The 18,086-nt window shown below is 51.6% G+C and overlaps 6 protein-coding genes across 6 annotated transcripts; all 6 read left to right on the top strand.

Annotated features, from left to right (window-relative positions):
* Positions 1–2,827: 2,827 nt before the first annotated feature.
* J4E92_007527 (uncharacterized protein) lies at positions 2,828–4,139 on the top strand (the record flags this gene model as incomplete). The annotated part of the gene is made up of 2 exons (XM_051498890.1): positions 2,828–3,305; positions 3,997–4,139. 2 exons carry the CDS (start codon positions 2,828–2,830, stop codon positions 4,137–4,139), a joined length of 621 nt encoding a protein of 206 aa, XP_051351164.1.
* A 1,102-nt stretch (positions 4,140–5,241) lies between these two features.
* On the top strand, positions 5,242–6,897 carry J4E92_007526 (uncharacterized protein; the record flags this gene model as incomplete). Its single annotated transcript, XM_051498889.1, has 1 exon — positions 5,242–6,897. The coding sequence occupies one exon, from the start codon at positions 5,242–5,244 to the stop codon at positions 6,895–6,897; it is 1,656 nt and encodes a 551-aa protein (XP_051351163.1).
* Positions 6,898–8,862: 1,965 nt separating this feature from the next.
* J4E92_007525 (uncharacterized protein) lies at positions 8,863–9,309 on the top strand (the record flags this gene model as incomplete). Its single annotated transcript, XM_051498888.1, has 1 exon — positions 8,863–9,309. One exon carries the CDS (start codon positions 8,863–8,865, stop codon positions 9,307–9,309), a length of 447 nt encoding a protein of 148 aa, XP_051351162.1.
* An 827-nt stretch (positions 9,310–10,136) lies between these two features.
* Positions 10,137–11,006, top strand: J4E92_007524 (uncharacterized protein; the record flags this gene model as incomplete). Its single annotated transcript, XM_051498887.1, has 1 exon — positions 10,137–11,006. One exon carries the CDS (start codon positions 10,137–10,139, stop codon positions 11,004–11,006), a length of 870 nt encoding a protein of 289 aa, XP_051351161.1.
* A 1,196-nt stretch (positions 11,007–12,202) lies between these two features.
* J4E92_007523 (uncharacterized protein) lies at positions 12,203–12,796 on the top strand (the record flags this gene model as incomplete). The annotated part of the gene is made up of 1 exon (XM_051498886.1): positions 12,203–12,796. The coding sequence occupies one exon, from the start codon at positions 12,203–12,205 to the stop codon at positions 12,794–12,796; it is 594 nt and encodes a 197-aa protein (XP_051351160.1).
* Positions 12,797–16,050: 3,254 nt separating this feature from the next.
* Positions 16,051–17,960, top strand: J4E92_007522 (uncharacterized protein; the record flags this gene model as incomplete). The annotated part of the gene is made up of 3 exons (XM_051498885.1): positions 16,051–16,078; positions 16,126–16,196; positions 16,320–17,960. The coding sequence occupies 3 exons, from the start codon at positions 16,051–16,053 to the stop codon at positions 17,958–17,960; spliced, it is 1,740 nt and encodes a 579-aa protein (XP_051351159.1).
* Between the last annotated feature and the right edge of the window lie 126 nt (positions 17,961–18,086).

The following is an 18,086-nucleotide window of genomic DNA, read 5'->3' as shown; positions in this document are numbered from 1 at the left end:
TAGGAAGTTGTTAGCGAAGCAAAATGAGGGGGGAAACAGCGGAAGTGGCACGAAAAAGATGAAGTCGAGGGGTCTTCCTCCCACTCCGCCAAAACACGCTCCAGGTGCTTGGGGAGGTCTGGAAGAGGCAAGGAAACTTATTGCTTCGCAAATGGAAGGGCAGAGGGGGATGAATGGCAGCGAGACGCGGCCGCGGAACGTAAGATGTCCGTCGTCATCGATGTCGTCGGTTTCTAGCGATAGTCTACTCGGGTCATTACCGGGGAGCTCACGACCGCAAGGCCCGCATCCTCCGAGCTTGCCGTCGCCGCTCCCGAGACATCATCCACGAAGTCATTATACGAGACGGCCTTCTCCGGATGAATCATCACCCAGTCCTTCTCCCACACGCGCGTCACGACCACCTTTGCGACCTACCCATGATGAAAGCCATCACGAACGGAACGCACACCGACCATCGCAGCGACGAGACCGGAGTTGCACTCCAATGGATGAGGTCTTTGTACAAGACATCACGTGGCCGCCATTTCCTAAATGGCCGAAGGATGTATCGAAGGATGAGGAGATGAAGTTTATCGAGGGCGAGATAGAACTTTATAGGATTAGAGAGGCGTATGAGAGATCTGTTGGACGGAAACTTGTGGCTAGTTATAGGAAGAGGGTGCTTGAGTATGAGAGGGATGTTTTGGCTTGTAAGCTTAGTGGTACAGGGAAGAGAAGGAAAATGGGGCGGTAGAGGGGCAGAAGTGTGCAATGATAGTCCAATGTGAACGCAAGCTCTCTGAAAGCCTAGTGGTAGCATGCTACATGGATTGAGGCGCTTTCTCTCTTGCTAGCGAAGCATGATTGTGTTCAAGTAACCTTTGTTTGGGGGGCTCTATCAAATGGTGCTGTGTCTTTGTCCTAGCACAAAAGCGCGACTTTCTTTCATGTCGCACTATTTCGCAAAAGCTTTGGCAACGCTGAGACCGTATCAACCACCAAAGAGCCGCCACAGGACTACGTAGCGATCAATCCAATTCCTACGCACGACCAATCCGTCCCAGCGCCGCCAAAATGTCTGAACTCCAAAGTGTATACGCGCCCAACAGTCTTTTCGCCCCAATGGACGATCTGCAGACATACATACTCAATACCTGGGATCTGAGGCACCCGCACGACTTCTTCACACCACCACTCCCTTATCTGGAAGAGTACAGGTTCTCAGACCCGTGGCTCATGTTCGCCTTATTCTCGCTTGCCAAAACAACCTCACTCGATACGGCACGTAAGGCATTGCGTGAAGTACTTACACGCGATGAGCATGAAGGTGAAGTCACGGCTAGGGATGTCCAGGAGGCGCGAGATTATGTTATCAAAAACATGGAGCCGGAGGATTTGCAAAGATACAACAATGTCACTGTACCGGGACTGAGACGAGATGAAGTGAGGTGGAATAGATACAAACATGAGTATGAGGAGGATTACCATGACTTATTGCGAAGGTATGGCAGGCGTGGGACTGAATGGGGTACGAGGTCTATGTCACGACGTGGCAGTCGAGATGACAGACGACGCAGCCGTCTAAGGAGTCCAGCGGGTAGATCACCAAGTCATTACCGGCCGCGAAGTAGGAGCCGACCTCGACCACGCGATCGTGAGAGACGTGCACCAAGCGTCAATAGGCGATCCAGCACACCACCGCACCCTTCGCTGCAGCGAAGTCGTCCGGTTGAGCAGCCAGCCTATCGCGGCACAACCACTGATCACTTCAATGAACACGCCGTCGAGACGCCCAACTTCGGAGCCGAGCCGCCAGGTGCCACTTTTAACGAGCAGCTTGAACTACGGGATGAGGCAGTGCAATTGCTGGGTGCGCAGGAGGAATATTACGAGGCTGTGAGGCGGAAGATGCTATCTCGCTATATGGCGAGGGTACAAATGTATGAGAAAAAGGTGATCGAGACGAGGAAGCGTGTCGCTGGCGAAGAAAGAACTAGGTACAACAGAGACGATGAAGGAAGAGGTAGGGAAACTAGGCGTCATGAGAGGGAGACAAACTATGGCCGGCGAAGATAAGATGATCGCTGAAGTTCATCTAATGTCTCGTTTCTCTCAGGATCAAGTACGATGAAGTGACCTTCGTTTGTTGGCTGGCAGATATGATTACCCTTCTCGTAGCCTATGTTGGATCGTTAACAATGGAAAGCACTACCTTCCAGTCTACTTTCATTCGAAGTATAACGAAACCGTGCACAATTACCTGCACTAGCTTTAAACTAGCCCTGGAGGTGTTGGGCAGGCCTACGCTTTCCACTCGCAGTCACCGACCACGTTCAACCTCTACACGCCTTTGGCCAAACATCACGATATGAACGCCTATAGCTCGGAACTCGCCGTTGAACGCGCTCGTCGTCGCGCTGCATGTGCACCTCCGACAATCTTTGTTGACGAGATCTCTCAACAAGAAGGCGCTCTGGGGGCCAGTCGTCGACGCCTGTCTGAGATCAGCGATACCTCGAAAATCTTACACTCTCCGATGAATCTACCTTTTCGTCCGGCGCTGAAGCGTCCTGCCGACACACCTGATGCTCGCTAGGACCACAAGACTAAGCGTGCTCGCGAAAGCCACGACTCAGACCAATCAAAACCAGAAGATACCCCAGTGCATGAGGTCCTCTTGCTCAAAACCCCAAAGTTCTTCGCGAAGGCTTACATAGCCGGACTCGAGAGTCGGCGTAAGGAGCCACGTTATCTAGATCAGGATCAAGATAGCTCCCAAATGAGCGCGCGTAACCGCCGAGATATGTCCCGATCCCTACTGCGCCCTCAAACTCACCGTCCTCGTATGACCGCACGTAAAGCCAACAGCCCCAATGCACAGCCCGTTCCGCAAGCGATCTCTACGCCTAAGCTGAAGACCGAAGACTTCGGAGACCGCATCGATTTCCTGAACTTCGGATACGATGATTTCGAGCCCAAAACGCCAGAGGAGAGGTTGATGAAATACCGAGCCGATGTTGAGTTGTCCAAAGTGCATGCGAAGCGCTACAAGCTTATGGCAGATCGCAAAACGAAAGACTTCTATATGGACAAGGTACCGCATCGGAAGGACGAAACTGGAGACAGCCTCGACTTCCTGAACAGATACGCCGATATAAAGCCCATGACACCGGAGGAAAGGTTGATGAAGCTTAAGGCCGATGTCGAATTCTCGAAGACACATCAAGATCGGTACAGGTTCAAGACTGCTGAGCTGTTGTTCGAGGGTAGAGCGATATTTGCGCAGCTCATGGTGGATGTTCAGGAGTCTCGATTGAAGATCAGTAGGCAAGCTGCTGCTGCTGCAAATTCAAAAGCTACCTGGTCATCTTCGGAGGATCATAACCATGGCGCAGAAGGTTTTTGAGGTTAGCAAACGTCTTGCGGAGGTGGAGGCGAAGGAATTGAGGCCAGAAAATGCCAGAATAGGTAGCAGGAGGACTGTCGGAGGAACCGGAGCGAGAAGAAGATTTGTAAGCCGCGGCGGTTAACATAGCTAATTGGTGTTACTTGATGAGTCTGGATAGCTGCGAGAAATACACATATGAAGGTGTTGTAGCGCTAGTGTTGTATAGTGCTATCGCATCACTGTGGAGATGGTGAGGAGTGTGCTACAATTTGCTAGTTCTTGTTAGCCATCACGACCCATCAGACGTGTCACCAAATCTCTCGACCGAGTCGGTCTCGTTTGAACTCAGCATCCCTGTAGCGTGGGCACCAGGATGGCACTCGCCTTTGTCCAAGAGCCTTTGAGTGCATTACTTCCTTTGTTTGCTTGATTGCTTCTCTTTCGGCTGTCTACACTTACACTGACGACGATCGCGAACTAACAGTAGACATTACCGATAAGCTATGCGCTGCTCTTCTCGACCCACGCAACGCCTCATAATCTTGATCTTCGTACTCCATCGTCATGGCATCTAGGCGGGCTGACCGACTACATGAGATCCCTTCTCACTGCGAACGAATATGCAGGAATCGGAAGCTACCCGAAACTCAGGGCCAAGAAGCGGATAGACCGCAAGATCGACCGGACTCCTCCCAGGACCAAAGTGAACGACGCGCAAATACCGATGGAAGAAGATCTAAACACACTGAGCAAAGAGATGAATGTCTGAACAGCGATGAAGGGTGTTTCCAATCAGCCGAAAATCAGACAAAAGAAGCGCGTCCACTCCATGAACAATTCGCAGGCATCGACGGAGATGACGGTTTGCTGGAAGAACCCCCTGATGACCCCAAGGGTGCGTCCTTGGACGACCTGCGAACTCTACATCTTGAGAAAGATCAGCTATGCCAAGCGCAGGAAGACTACTACCATGCTTTGAGACTGCAGATACTAGCAAGATACCGAAGAATGCATATGAGCTATCTGAGTGCTGTGCGAGTCATAGAGAGCAGGATCGATAGTGATCGGAATGGCGAAGTAATCATGTCAAAAGGCAAGGGAACTGCAGGCAGAAAGAGAAAGAGAGGCACCGATGCTGGAAAGGACAGGCGGCCTCGGGATTAAACGTAACATCGTGATCCAGACGCAGGAGTGAATGAGATCTCTGAACCACACCAGTCCGATATCGAAGACCCGATCAGCTTCTACAACTTTGGTCATGCACCCGAAGACGAGCATCTGACCAGAGAAGAAGAGGTTCAGTTGCTACCTTTCGACATCGATATGGCGGAGACGCCGACAACGCGCTTATAGCGAATGGCGGAGCCTTCTATGCGGCTCGTAGACCGAAGTTGTGGAAGATGAGACGGGACGCTGCAGCCTTGAATACTCCGGCCAAAGCTGGACACTAAGAGATACACTGATGACGGAAGGGCGACACTCGGCCTATATTCCAGACTGGTTCCAGGGTGAGCGTCGCATAGTCTTCTCGTACTTCTAGGGCAATTTGGTCTAGTCACTAGCTCCTCAAACAAAGGTCATTGTCAATTGGTTCTCGTCCTCTTTCACTTTGTACGTGCGCAAGCTTTGTTTGACCAGCCCCACCTTTTTGACCTGAAGCTGTTGTCGCTATCTTGCGCGCACAATTCATAACACTCGCCGCAGAGATATTCTATGACCCACGGCTGATCTAGATACTCCCGCATCTTTCGCGGTCGCTCTTCTACGCAACAGCTACGACAATCGAATTGCCGACTCCAGCGCCGCCAACGCGTATTCAGATCCAGGTATGTCGATCTGCCTTGACACCTCGCAATTGCATGACCACTAACATGGCGCTGCTAGTACTGTTGATCTACATCGAGCGCGCCGCCTCTGAGATCGCTCGACATCTCGACAGCACCATGGCGACTTCATACGAAGAGGATACCCCGGTCTTAGCGGAAATACTAATGGAGATCGCGCGGAATTGGTCTGTCGAAGAGGCACATCAAGTGTTTCCGTATCACTTGCAGCCACTGGACTGGGATGATACTTTTTCCTGGGACGAAGCAATCGCCAGCGCCTTGCTGGAGGTGTCGCGATACAGAAAAGACTATGTCGCAGTGTTCGAAGATATTACCGAGAATGCACGATGGCGTGTAGGCAATTCATTCGAGGAACCGCAGCATTTCCTGCTCGAAGACGTACTGTTGCTGGTTAAGAATGCCCATGAACAAGAAGCTGCCGGCCACATTTACCGCCGTGCCGATGCGATGCAAGGCTTATACAAGGAGGATACGCTAGAGCACCTCGAAACAACCTGGAGAATTGAGGCTATCGACATCTTTCCAGAAGATATCAGGCCACGGGGCGGAGAGAGCGTAGATGACTGGTTTCATGAGTTCATTCCAATCTTGAGCGCCATGTCCAAGGTTGCTTTAGACATCGGGGAGGTACAACGAGAAATAAGAGTTGCGATCGAGAACAGAAAGAGGCACCCGAAAGGTATTGGCAGACCTAAGAAGCAAGACCAGGTCGATAATATCGGCATTGTTCGCCTGGACGATGTAAAGGACGCACATATCGCCCTGATAGAAGCTCATAGGATGTACAACATCAGACCGGACGTTTCCCCGAACGAACGTGGTCGAGCTGAAGAATCTGGCAGAGAGCTGGGCGGAGAAAAGGCCCCAGAGTATATTCCAGAGATGCCGCGAGCAATGGCTACGGGACGTCATCTCTCGAACAATGACGACGAGCCGGTCAATGGCTCTCCGGTGCCATCTCAGCAATCGTTAGACATCGACGATTATCATCAGCAAACTCCTACACCGCAACAGAGAGAACCCATCGGCAGATTACCCGCTCCAGGACTGTATGCAGGTAGCATGAACTTCAGGTTCGACGGGCTACCGGGGCCACCTTGGCGTCCCCTGATGCCGCGGGATAGGGCACAAGATGCTTTACCCCACGAACCAGCAAGGCAAGCAGAAGTCGATGAAAGGCCGCCAGCACAAGTTAGTCCAGCTGCGTCACAAGAGCGTAGACCTCGTACCCCGGTCGAGCGCCCGACCCGTCAACATGAGCCGTCCCGCTCGCCTCATCCGAGCGATGGCCAGACAGGGTCTCGCAGGTCTCGCAGCGGCACGCCGCCATGGGAGCGCCGTCGACGGGAGCGGCGTCTCCGTCGGAGGAGAGAAGCATCTGAAGAATCCTCAGACGACAACCACAGACGGCGCCGCGCTAAGCGAAAGCGAGATGTTGAAGAGATCGGAGAGCGGTTTGACTTCCTCAACTTTGGCTACGAATTCGCGCCTCAAACGCCAGAAGAACAGCTTATGAAGTACGAGATGGAGGCTGAAAACGCCCAAATTCATGCGAAGCGGTTCAAGATTAGAGAAGAACGTCATGTCGACAGGGACAACAGGCTCTTGGCAGAGGGTAGAGCGAGGACTGCGCAGCGCATGGCGGATCTTCAGAAGTCTCGGAACAGGGCAGCCCAGTAAGCCTGAAGGTGCCTCTTCACACTTGCCTGGGATACAAGGTTGCGGGAAAGCGACTTACTCAAACGACCATCTCTTTCTCGGGATGCATAGGGTATAGTGACATATTGTAAGCAGTGAAATTTTTGTCTTCGTAAGGATTGCGCGAGCAATCCGCTAAATCTACGTCTGTCTTTAATCCGATAGTCAAAGCTTCATAGTACCCCAATACATGGTCAAGAGCAAAGCTTTCTCCTGAAGAAATCAGCCTGTCGCTTGACGCATTCCTCGAAGTTGGGTTGCGTGGCGTATGCTTCGTAATGACCACCGCGGAACAAATGCAGCTCCTTTGGCTCAAGTGCACGACTGTATGCTTCCAATGTAGTCGCAGTGGGCGTCACAACATCGTTATCTGCAACAGTCATGAGCAATGGTGTCGGAGAAATGTGGTGAATCCAGGCCGCTCCAGGATGCGCTCTAAGATTCTCCATGCTGACCACGAGTTAGTTGAATGAATCTTCGCTGGCATTGCCAGGTTAATTTGTGCGTAACAAACCTCCTCAAGGTTACTTGGTTTTTGAAGTGAGGAACGACGCCCTCAAGCCCTCCCATGGACGCGTTACTATCTTTTGTAGTCATGGCCGATCGGTTTAATCGATTTGGATCGACAACAGGAATCATCATAGGTGGTTTGCCAGCAGCACGAGCAATTCGATCTAGAATAATCAAATTAGTCAGAACTCGATAGCTGTGATAGAGGATTGGGTCGACACGGACCTTTCTGGAAATCTGCTTCCCAATCTGCGATGTCATCTGACCGGATCAAATTGGCAAAAGCAGAGTATCCCTCCACCAACGGCGCCTGCGAAACGACGGCCTTCACTCTTCGGTCCACTGCAGCAACCCAAAGCACATTACCACCGCTGAACGACGAGCCCCAAATCCCGATCTTGGTAGGATCCACCTCAGGTCGGGTCTGAGCGTAAGTAATGGCGTCGGAAATATCACTGATTTGTATCGGTGCGTCAACTTCCAGTCTAGGTCTGCCTACTCCAGCATCGCTCTCTCCAAATCCACGATTGTCGAAAACCAACGCGGTAATGGGAAGGTTCGCCACAAGATATTCAGCGACCGCTGTCAGGCCCTGATCTTTCGTGGCCGAGAAGCCATGCGAAATGACTACGCATGGCAACTTTTGCCCGGAGTAGTTTTTCGGGGTATAGAACAAGCCACGCAGGGTGGTTTGGTCCAGCGTTTGGAAAGAAGCTGGTTGGGTGGACATGATCGCAAAAATATGCTCCGGATTCAGAGAAAAAACGTTTGTGGAAGAGGGTAATGAGTTTGAGGTGGTTGAGGCGGTTGAAGAGGCGAATCGAGCCATTAGGATGCTTTATATTATAGAATACCCTCAAGCTATCGTGGTTACTCATACATGTAGGCTACTTTGTAATCCATACTTTGGTGCAACCTCAGGTAAATCCTATCACAATGCTTCACAGATTCCGCCCTTACGATCCTCCGGAAGTCTGCGTCAAAGCTTACGAAACTAGCTTCGGAGCACGTGCGGGCAATCTCATACGGCCGTAACTTTACAAAGGCCGTAACTTTACAAAATTAGGAACATTACTGCTCCGGTCTCTTCCCGATGGGCAAGATCGACTCCTGTTTGGTTCAGTCCGATGATCACACAAACCGTGAAACGCTTTTAGTTCAACAGCCTTTCTTGATCTCCAGGCTGGCTGCGGGGTCCACTTTTTAGTGGGATCTTCCCTTTGCCCGAATTTCTTCTGGATCACGATCTTAGATTGAACTTGCAGATGCGGGGACAAGATTCAAGACTGCTTGTCAAATGATATGGGGGAATGGAGATTGTTTATATTGTGGCGTCCATCGCATCAGCTATTGATTTCCAAGCATCCATTTCGACTTACTGAACTCGCAACCTCGGTTTTTACCATTTTACCATATCAACTTACTACAAACTCTACAATGCCTCTCTGGCTCGTCTTCTACCCCGAAGGCCATTTCCAGGATACGGCCGCGAGGAAGGCTCTCACTCAAGACATCACCAAGATCTATACGGACATAGGCCTTCCTCCTTTTTACGTTGTCGTCAACTTCATCCAAATGGGTCCGCAGGATATGTGGATAGGCGGGGAGCTGAAAACGGACAAGCCGTTCATTCGATTCGTCATCGAGCACATTGCCGTCAACCTGCCAGACGACGACATGGCGATGGACAAAACAGCCAGGCGAATTGACCAGGCTTTGAAGCCTCACGTTGCTGAGAAGGGATACGATTGGGAGTTCCACGTGGATGAAACGGACCGGCGTTTGTGGAAGGTCAATGGATTGGTGCCGCCGAAGTTTGGAAGTGAGCAGGAGAAAGTCTGGGTCAAGGAAAATCGTGCTGTACCATATTCTGAAGGATTGTAGGCTGATAATGGCGTGTGGAGAATAATTTAGCTTGACCTCCTCTCTGCCAATCTCACAGGAACCAAAAAAGCACATCTTGCGAACTCTGTCTACTGCTTGAGATTTGTGAATTTTGCATCCGTGTAGTGAAACTACTTTCTCGCTTGGCTTTTTTGATAAGCCTCCGTTAATCGGCTTATTGCGACTCAAAGATGTCAGAAACATGACCTGTGAGTACACGGTTGCGGAGCAGGGGAAGTACATGCGGCAAGATGTATTGTCAATAGCGGGTGTTGGGCGTTGCATCCACATCATAGTTCACAACAAGCCTTTGCGAAGTTAGAGGTCTCCACATGAACTACCTAGGTAAATAAGTTCACATAATCAATTGCTAACGGTAAGCCAGCAGGACAATTAACCTCGAACGTTCATTACTAATCATCACATGTGTGGGGCGATAGCCAAGCCGGAAGTCTACCTAGTATTGCGATTAAACTTCCACGCATTTACGGGCGTAAGCTAGGGTATGCACAGATCTATGGGTCGGTCCGCATGCCCCCGATGCGCATATGTACGGGCGTAAGCTAGGATATACACATATCTATGGGTCTCTCCGCATGCCCCCGATGCGCATATGTACGGACGTAAACTAGTTTCGAGCTCCCCCGCACCCCACATCTGCATTGATCATTCTACGTAACCAACCAAGAGTTCACATCGTCGCCGGTACCGATTATCCTCTTATCTACACAAGCGCTCCTCTATAAAGATCCCAAGGTCTCATTGAACTGGAGATTTTCTATACCTTCATCACAATATTTCCCAGATTACTGCGCACAAATCACAAGATGGGTAATACCAAGCTTCAAGTCGATATTTATATTGCCCCCGTTATCCCAGCTACAACCGGCTTTCCTGATTACGAAAGGGCAGCTTGGTCACCTATCAGCTGTGTACTTGTCCACGGGCCCGAGTCAGCCGCCCTCATCGATACTCCCATCACCGTTAAGCAAGGCGAGGAGATCGCCAAATGGATTCGCGAGACAGCTCCGAATAAGAAGCTCAAGTATGTTTATACCACCCACGCACATCCCGATCACTTCGCGGCTGTGCCAGTACTGCAAGAACACTTCCCAGGCCTTGAATTCGTCGCCACGCAAAACGTTGTAGCCGGGATCCAAGAATTGTACAACACGACCTTCGACCATGTTTGGCCAAATCTTTTTCCGAATCAGATACATCAAGCCAGGCCGATACCGAAGGCCCTCCCTGCCTCAGGCGAATTCTTCATCGACGGCGAGAAGCTGCATGGCGTCGAAGTCGGACACACGGACAATGAGTTCTCTAGCTTTCTCCACGTCCCTGCAGTCGACCTTGTCGTTACGGGCGACATTGTGTACGGCGACTGTCATCAGCATTTTGGCGAGGCCAACACGCCAGAGAAACGTAAGGAGTGGCTGGATGCTATCGATCTCATTGAGGCAAAGAATCCGCATATTGTTGTTGCAGGACATAAGAGAGCTTCACAGGCAGATGCGCCATATCTGATCCAGTCGACTAGGGAGTACATTTACAAATTTGAAAAGGAGTTGGCCAGAACAACGAGTGCTGAGGCCTTGTATGACAGGATGAAGGAGTTGTATCCTCAGAGATGGAACCTTTTTATTTTGCATTTCGCGTGCCAACAGTCGTTTGCGGCGCGAGAGAGCAAACTTTGAGGAATGGTAGAGTAGAAACAGTTGAGCACCTGAGCAATAGTCTTTGATAGTTGGTACAGAACGTGAAAGATGCTTTACGGCTCGTAATCAAGATGCATCATCACTCCTACGTTTTTTGTCATTTTTGTTCTCCGGAAATTATTTAGGTACACTATCAAGGCCCCAAGGTATATGACCCTGATTCTCACCAACACCTCGTCGACAACGGTGTATATCCTAATACGAACGAGTACCCGGATAGGAGTGTGTCCGCTAAACCAGACAGTTTAGAAACGCTCACATGAATGCTGGCCCAGTCTCGACCGTCGCTTTCGCCGTCTCGTTTCGCCGACGGAGTATTTAGAGAATTCAGATGAGCTGATTCGCATGCTGCCAAAGAAAAGCAGCTGTCTGAGTTGGTGTTTCCTATCATTGAAGGCAAGATCCGTTACTCCCGAGGTCTTCGGGCGCGCGCCCGCGGGTTTAGAGAAAGAAGAGCGGGACTAGGCCTGAATCCAGTTAGCGCATTCCCTTATCGATACTGAACACTGGCCTCACAGCATTGAACAGGGCGGCGGGCGTCTTTGAACCCCGCTATACTCACGAACTCAGTACATCAACACCCATCAGCAATAGGGTCTGGCTTCTTTCTGCAAAAGTTTCCTCATCTTCAGTCTACCCAGGTATCATACGAAGTCGCAATACTGGCCCGACGTACCGGCCTTCTGAATGTTCTTTCCTTCGCATGCAACCCGTGCATGACAGAATGAAAGACATCACAGTGCTTGTCTCATAACATATATGGGGAGCGACTGCTTCCAAGCATGTTCAGCGCTTCATTAGAAGCTCTGAAGCCGGAAGTTCAAAGGCCCAGCCCGAGTAGAAAGCAAGACATGTCTATCTGAGTGATGGCCTGTCATGGTGCTCACAAAGCTAACTAACCGTTCGCGTGCTTCGGGTCGTAGACGGCCTTACCAACGTCACCGGGCTTCGCTATCGTCTATTACACCCCGAATCTATGCTCTATAAGGTCGCCAAGTGCAAGAGCGGAGCCTCAAGCGGAGAACCAAGCGAGAGCTGGGTTTATCCACCAATAGACCTTGACCATCACGGCTGCGCAACAAAACCACCTATACCAGCGCATCGACTCTTAGATTGACCACAATAATCTTCTTACGATTCATCACGCCCGTCTTCTGGCAGTTTCAAGTACCACAATGGCCGCCAATGCTCTCGTTGAATCGCTGAAAAGCGCCAACTTACTTCCTTCCGCCATTATCCCCGAATCTTTCACCCCAGCCCTGGATCTTAGCGTCAAGTTCTCCTCTGGACTTACTCCAAAACATGGAGGTCTCGCTCGTGTGAGCCAGGTCAAAGAGCAACCTATCATCTCCATCTCGTCTCCACCGACGTCTTCCGCCGCAAGCTACACATTCATGATGATCGACCCGGATGCGCCTACACCAGACGACCCAAAGTTTGGCTACTGGCGCCACTGGGTTGTTACTTCCATTCCATCTCCGTCAGCGACTACCTCACCAGACGACATCACCGCGAGGGGAAAAACGATCACACAGTACCTGGCACCTGGGCCGAAGGATGAGAGTGGACCACATCGATATCTTTTCCTTCTTTTTGAGGAGAAGACAGGCGAGACGGTAGAGAAATCGGACGTTGGAGGCGAAGAGTTTGTTGAGAGAAGGAGTTTCCGAGCGGAGCAGTTGGTGGAGAAGAAGGGATTGAAGTTGGTTGGAGTCCAATGGATGCGAGGAGTGGGCGATGGGTGGAAGGGCGAAAAAGATGAGTTATAGAGAGATCTAGTGAGAACTAGGAATCTACGACGTATCGAGTGTCTTGTCAGGTTCCAGAATGATAACAGTCCAGCCTCTTCTTCTCACCAGCGAGACTGCGGAAGAGAGCGGCGTGCCTATCAAGTATGGCATATGTACTAGTCGCCAGTGACACGTGCCGAGCCTTACCGATGATGTCAATAAAGCTCTTTCTGTATGACGTACCGGATTTTGGTCGACGTGGTGATGGAAATATTGATGTGGATGATAGGTGGCAGGCTACACTTCCACTGTTGCTGACTCAGCAGCGTCGCGCGCTAGCGCTCGGCGCGTCTCCAACGCTCCAACGCTCGCCTGATCTTCCATGAGCAATAAGGTGCACCGTCACGAGTCCTGCTTGACAACACAACATACGCGAAGATCACGACTACGCTCATTCTCATGTCAAAATGTCAATCCAGTAAACTATTATAATGTCACCGCCCCGTTTCGAACGGCACGTGTAAGTCACTCCGTCCGAACTGACCGCAAACCAGTACCACCTTCATGGTCGCCGCGACCTCATCCCCAATATCTCCATCGCTGTTCGTCTTTCGCGTCCCAGAGGTCGACTTCTACGCAAACGCTCTTTCGCTGCGGCCGCCGCATGCTTCCTGATATCCCGCTGGCGTTCTTTTCCATGCGACACATTTGAGCGTCCTCGAATACTGTCTCTATCGGGCCTGCCTTTATGCAGCCTGGCTCCTCGATCGCTCGGCCGATGATCGCTACGCGTCTCGACGGCCTCCCTCCTTCCACGGCTATGCCACCTCGATGCTTCAGCAGCCCTACGTGAATACGATGCGGTTCGAGGAGCTCGATTTCGATGTGAGCTTTGCTCGCTGGCCGAGGAACTATACTGGCGGTAGCCATGGTGGTCGCGATCATGTACGTTGGTCTGGGGCGCCTCTCGACGCAAGTGCAAGCTGGTCTGTGCCTTCCCTTTCGTGGTAGACTTTTGTCTCATCGCGGCACGTCGAAAGCCCTCAAGTGGCGACAGGCCTACCTCTGAGGGTCTGAGCTCGCTACGCCAGACCGGCAGTCTAGCTTTCCTCGCTTCCGCAGAGTTACGAGGAGACTGTTGACCACGCCTGCTGTAGGGCGCTGCCCTGTACTCAATCATCCCTCGAGAACCGCTGTCCTGGGGCCTTACCGAGTATTTATAGATGCTATCCCTCATGTTGTTCGGGCTGGTCACAGAGTGGCCTACGTCACTCCCAAGACCCTCGCTTGCCGCGATCTGACGCCAGCCTTGACAAGCTTTCATCAGCTTCAACCTTGCTGATTCTCCGGATCTCCACACCCCATCCTCGGTCACATTAAAGTAACTGGACCGTATGGATAGGCTGCTCTCAAGTTCCGGGAGCAATTCGACAGCACGTAGTTGCGCGGACTTCAGGTCATCCCGTTTTTGTTCCCACGCCCTGCCCAGCTCTTGCGCTTTTGTAATCCAAATGTCCTGGCGGAAGTCATCGCGAGCTTTAGCTTCATTTTCGTCGTCTGCTGCTACGGATGCAGACCCTCTTGGTCCAATATTGTCTTCGCTCTTTGATCTAGCCTTTCCCAGCTCTTCATCGAAGTTATCCCGATACTTTCTGTATAGAAGTTCCGCTATCTCGGCAGCCTGCTGCTTTCCAGATATGTCCATCACAACTCTTGCCCGATTTTGCGGTCGGTCTGCTGTATCACTCTGACGATCAACACCGGCAGCATTGATCTGGGATCTACCATTCCCATGATGTCTTTTCGTTGCTCGCCTTGTATCAGCATTTCCTTGCCTCTGCTCTGGATATGGCTTGAGGAACCCCGATTCTATCAACACCGGATCTAGCATACGGTCAACGACCAGCCAAGCATCGCGCCACGCATTTCGCTTTGCATTGAGTTCGTCTTCTAGCATTGATTTGTTATTGAGGATGATTCCCTGGTTGTTTCGGCTTCGCATCAACTGTTGCCATAGATCATCCAATTCTTCCGCTTGTCTGTCGCTAGGAGTCCCGGCTTGTTCCAGTTCTTTCTTCTTGAGTTGTGACCGAAAGTCCGTGGACTCGGCTATGCCAGCAGCATCCTGACCCTGCGTCTCAAATCGCTGTCGATGAACCTCAGCTTCGCTTTCGAACTTTCGGAAGCTTCTCCCAAGACAAAGCGCTCGCTGTATGCTAGCTGCAAGCTGTCTGGAAAGGACTAAGGCCTTAACCTGATCTTGATCTTGTTGAAGAGCTATGTCAACAACCTTGGGTTGGTTGCAGAAGGTTGATTGGTTGATCACCGTAGTCGCCCACTGCTTGCAGGCCTTTTCAGACGACGTCTCTGGATGTGGCAGTTCATGCGACATCTTGACATGTATTGGTGTAATGGTAAAGGGTAGGTGAAGACGGTTGTTGGTGGATGTTGAACGACAGACATTTAGCGTGGAGATGCAAGTGCAGGTCCTTGTCGTAGATCTCTGGCTGTGGAAGTCAACAAAGGCAGCTTTAACTGGATCTTTGTCGATCGTGCTAGGGCAGCTGCGTCCCAACCCTGAGCTCTGAATTTTCCGCGGAGAGCCCGAGCGTCGTTAAAGATCGAACGATAACTTCCTCCCAGGCAGAGCGCTGTCTGCAGCCCTTCAGTCAGCTACTTGGACAATGTGACAGCGGAGACTTTCCTCAGATCGTCGTCTGCCTCTTTGACTTGGATGACTCTTGCAGTCTCAACAGGGTTTTGATACTCAGATGCGACTGCTCCTTTCTATTTCGCACGCGCAAGCTCGGATAACGTCTGCGCCTGCGCCATTCATCGATTTTTCCGAGTGAGTAACAACTGATAATTCTGCACCAGCATGCTCACTGCGGGCTGAGACCTGGGAGGCCCAAGCAACTTACAAAGCTGAGGAAGGCGTGTAGTCAAACAAGGGACACAAGTATTATCGCTCAACAAAGAACATGAACTCACGTTCTTGGCCACCTTGACATGGACGTACCACGTTTTATGTACAGCGGTTTTTGCAAATCAACGTCATCCGAAGGTTCTCAACACCACACTATCCTGGGGCCAATCTCCTCGCTTCCAAGGTCACGGTGCAGGCTTGGCACCACGAAGTCTTTCGGCCTCTCAGAATTCACTCTGTGATTTAAGCTCCAACTCCTCTGGGGGTATATAAAGTCAAGTGCTCACCCTTTGCTCGGTACCACCCACCCTGCTAGCGTTATCTGTTCACTCTTGCAATCATAGTACACAAGACCGGAACTTCCAAGATGACTGATCCGGACGGGCGCGGACAAGGTACGATATACTACATTACTCTCTCAATGTCGCTGACATGCTTTCAGGTTTCAGTGCATGGAAACTTCCCCTGGACCAATCGTACCAGCCTGCGACACCCCAACTCAACTATGACGAGGTACGATGACATCTCGCCACTATCAACAAAAGCTCCCCTGAGCATCAACCCAGCTTTGCTCACGGATCTCTTTTCCGTCAAAGCAATTTATTCAAACCCGCGAGCTAAGCTAATATATTGAAGGATGATATAGCCCCTGCTATCCCCGCGTTTGGAACTACGCCCAATGTTTCGAAAAAGCGCAAACACATGGAAGTGACTACTGGCCCCTCTGATGACTTCGACGAGGAGTCCTACGATCTCAGCGATACTGAAGTTGAGGGTGACCCGAGCGCCGTCTTGACTGGCAGTGAGACGCATCCAGCCAAACGCCCAAGGACCACAAAGCACAGGGGCGCGGCGGAAGCATCCTACTTCACACGCCAAGCAAAGACAGATGAGGTCTGGATGACCGATCGCCTCACCTCTTTTCCTGGCAGATTCAGCGACCTCATGACGGAAGACGTCGCCGGGATACTGCGGCGCAATGTGGTCTTCGTCCATACTAATCTTGGTGCGGTGATCAAGGGCCTTGCTGTCCATCTGAACCCAGCATTCCACGACCGCGTATTCATGATGTTCAGCAAATCAGCCGTGAGCATCCCGCGTGCACCCCAGATGCCTCTTGAACATCGAGTCAAGGTCGGTATGGTCTTTAGGGAGCGAACAGTGGGGTTCTCCTATGACGAAGGTACTCCTCTCGGAAACGACGCCGCTGGTACTGCACTGGGAAAGGTCTCCACGAAACGGCGGTTTCATATCGTTCGCGCCATTGTAGGCGACAACGAGTTTCTGACTGCGTGTGTGGAGACTCACGGTGAGCGAGGGCTTCGCGCTCCGTCCATACCGCCGGATACATACTGGCAGTGGCTACGTGTAGCTGATGCTCGCGACCGAGACCCCGTTAACCATGGCCCTCACGGTGTTCTCAAGGTGGACACAAGCCAGGCCACGAAGCCAATTCGCATCTCGGATATGTCATACGTGCTTGCAGGCGCGTCCAGTCGATGCACACTTACGGAAGACTGGGAGTTCGCCGGATATCTCGATGAAGCCAGTGTCACCCTGCTGGAGACGATTGGAAATGGAGTGACAACATCGCAGCGAACCGACAAACTGAAACACGGACTCTATGACTCAATCAACTGGGATGCTATAGACGATGGCCGTAACGCCATGGGCCTCACAGCGTATCCACGACCTGACCGCCGGCCACCCCCTCGTCGAACTGAGACTTCTCAACATCATCCGGATGACGACGAGTCCGACAACGATCGTAGGCGTTCCGATCATCGCCGCCGCTCTCATGATCGACGAGGTCGAGACCACCGGGCTTCATCTCGAAAGGATCGTGGTTGCTCAAACACCGCATCTTACGAGAAAGATCGGCCACAGCGCCCTCGTGGTTCGGATACCAGGAGCTCACAACCGCGACCGACCCAGGGAAAGAGGGCCGTCCAATATGACGACGTTGACCGAAGCAAGGCTGATGCCTCTCGCGGGGACCACGCCGCAAAAGTTGATCAGTCCTGGAACAATGCTGTTAAAGGCATCACGGCCGGTAGTGTGTACATTAGCCCCAACTATCACGGCCGGGAGTCTAGAGGCCGGACCGACCGCGTTGATCAGTCCTGGCACAATGCCGTTAAAGGCATCACGGCCGGTAGTGTGTACATTAGCCCCAACTATAACAGCCGGGAGTCTACAGGCCGGACCGACCGCCAGAACGACAACGAAGGTCCTCCCGGATCGCGTGGCCTTGGTGGTTGTTACGATCGCTCTTAATGCTGCAATTCAGTACTTCCTGGAGGGTTCTGACGAGGAGGAAGCGCGACGGTATATGGAGAAGAGGAGACGGAAGAACCTGTTGGAAGCTGGGCAAGGTAAGGTGTTTCGAGCACCTCGTCTCAG

Source organism: Alternaria infectoria (assembly GCF_024043175.1).
Source record: "Alternaria infectoria strain BMP 0036 chromosome Unknown scaffold_12, whole genome shotgun sequence".
In the NCBI taxonomy this organism is placed as follows: Eukaryota; Fungi; Ascomycota; class Dothideomycetes; order Pleosporales; family Pleosporaceae; genus Alternaria; species Alternaria infectoria.
Note: the sequence above shows the minus strand (reverse complement) of the source record. Positions and strands in the feature narration are given on the sequence as shown.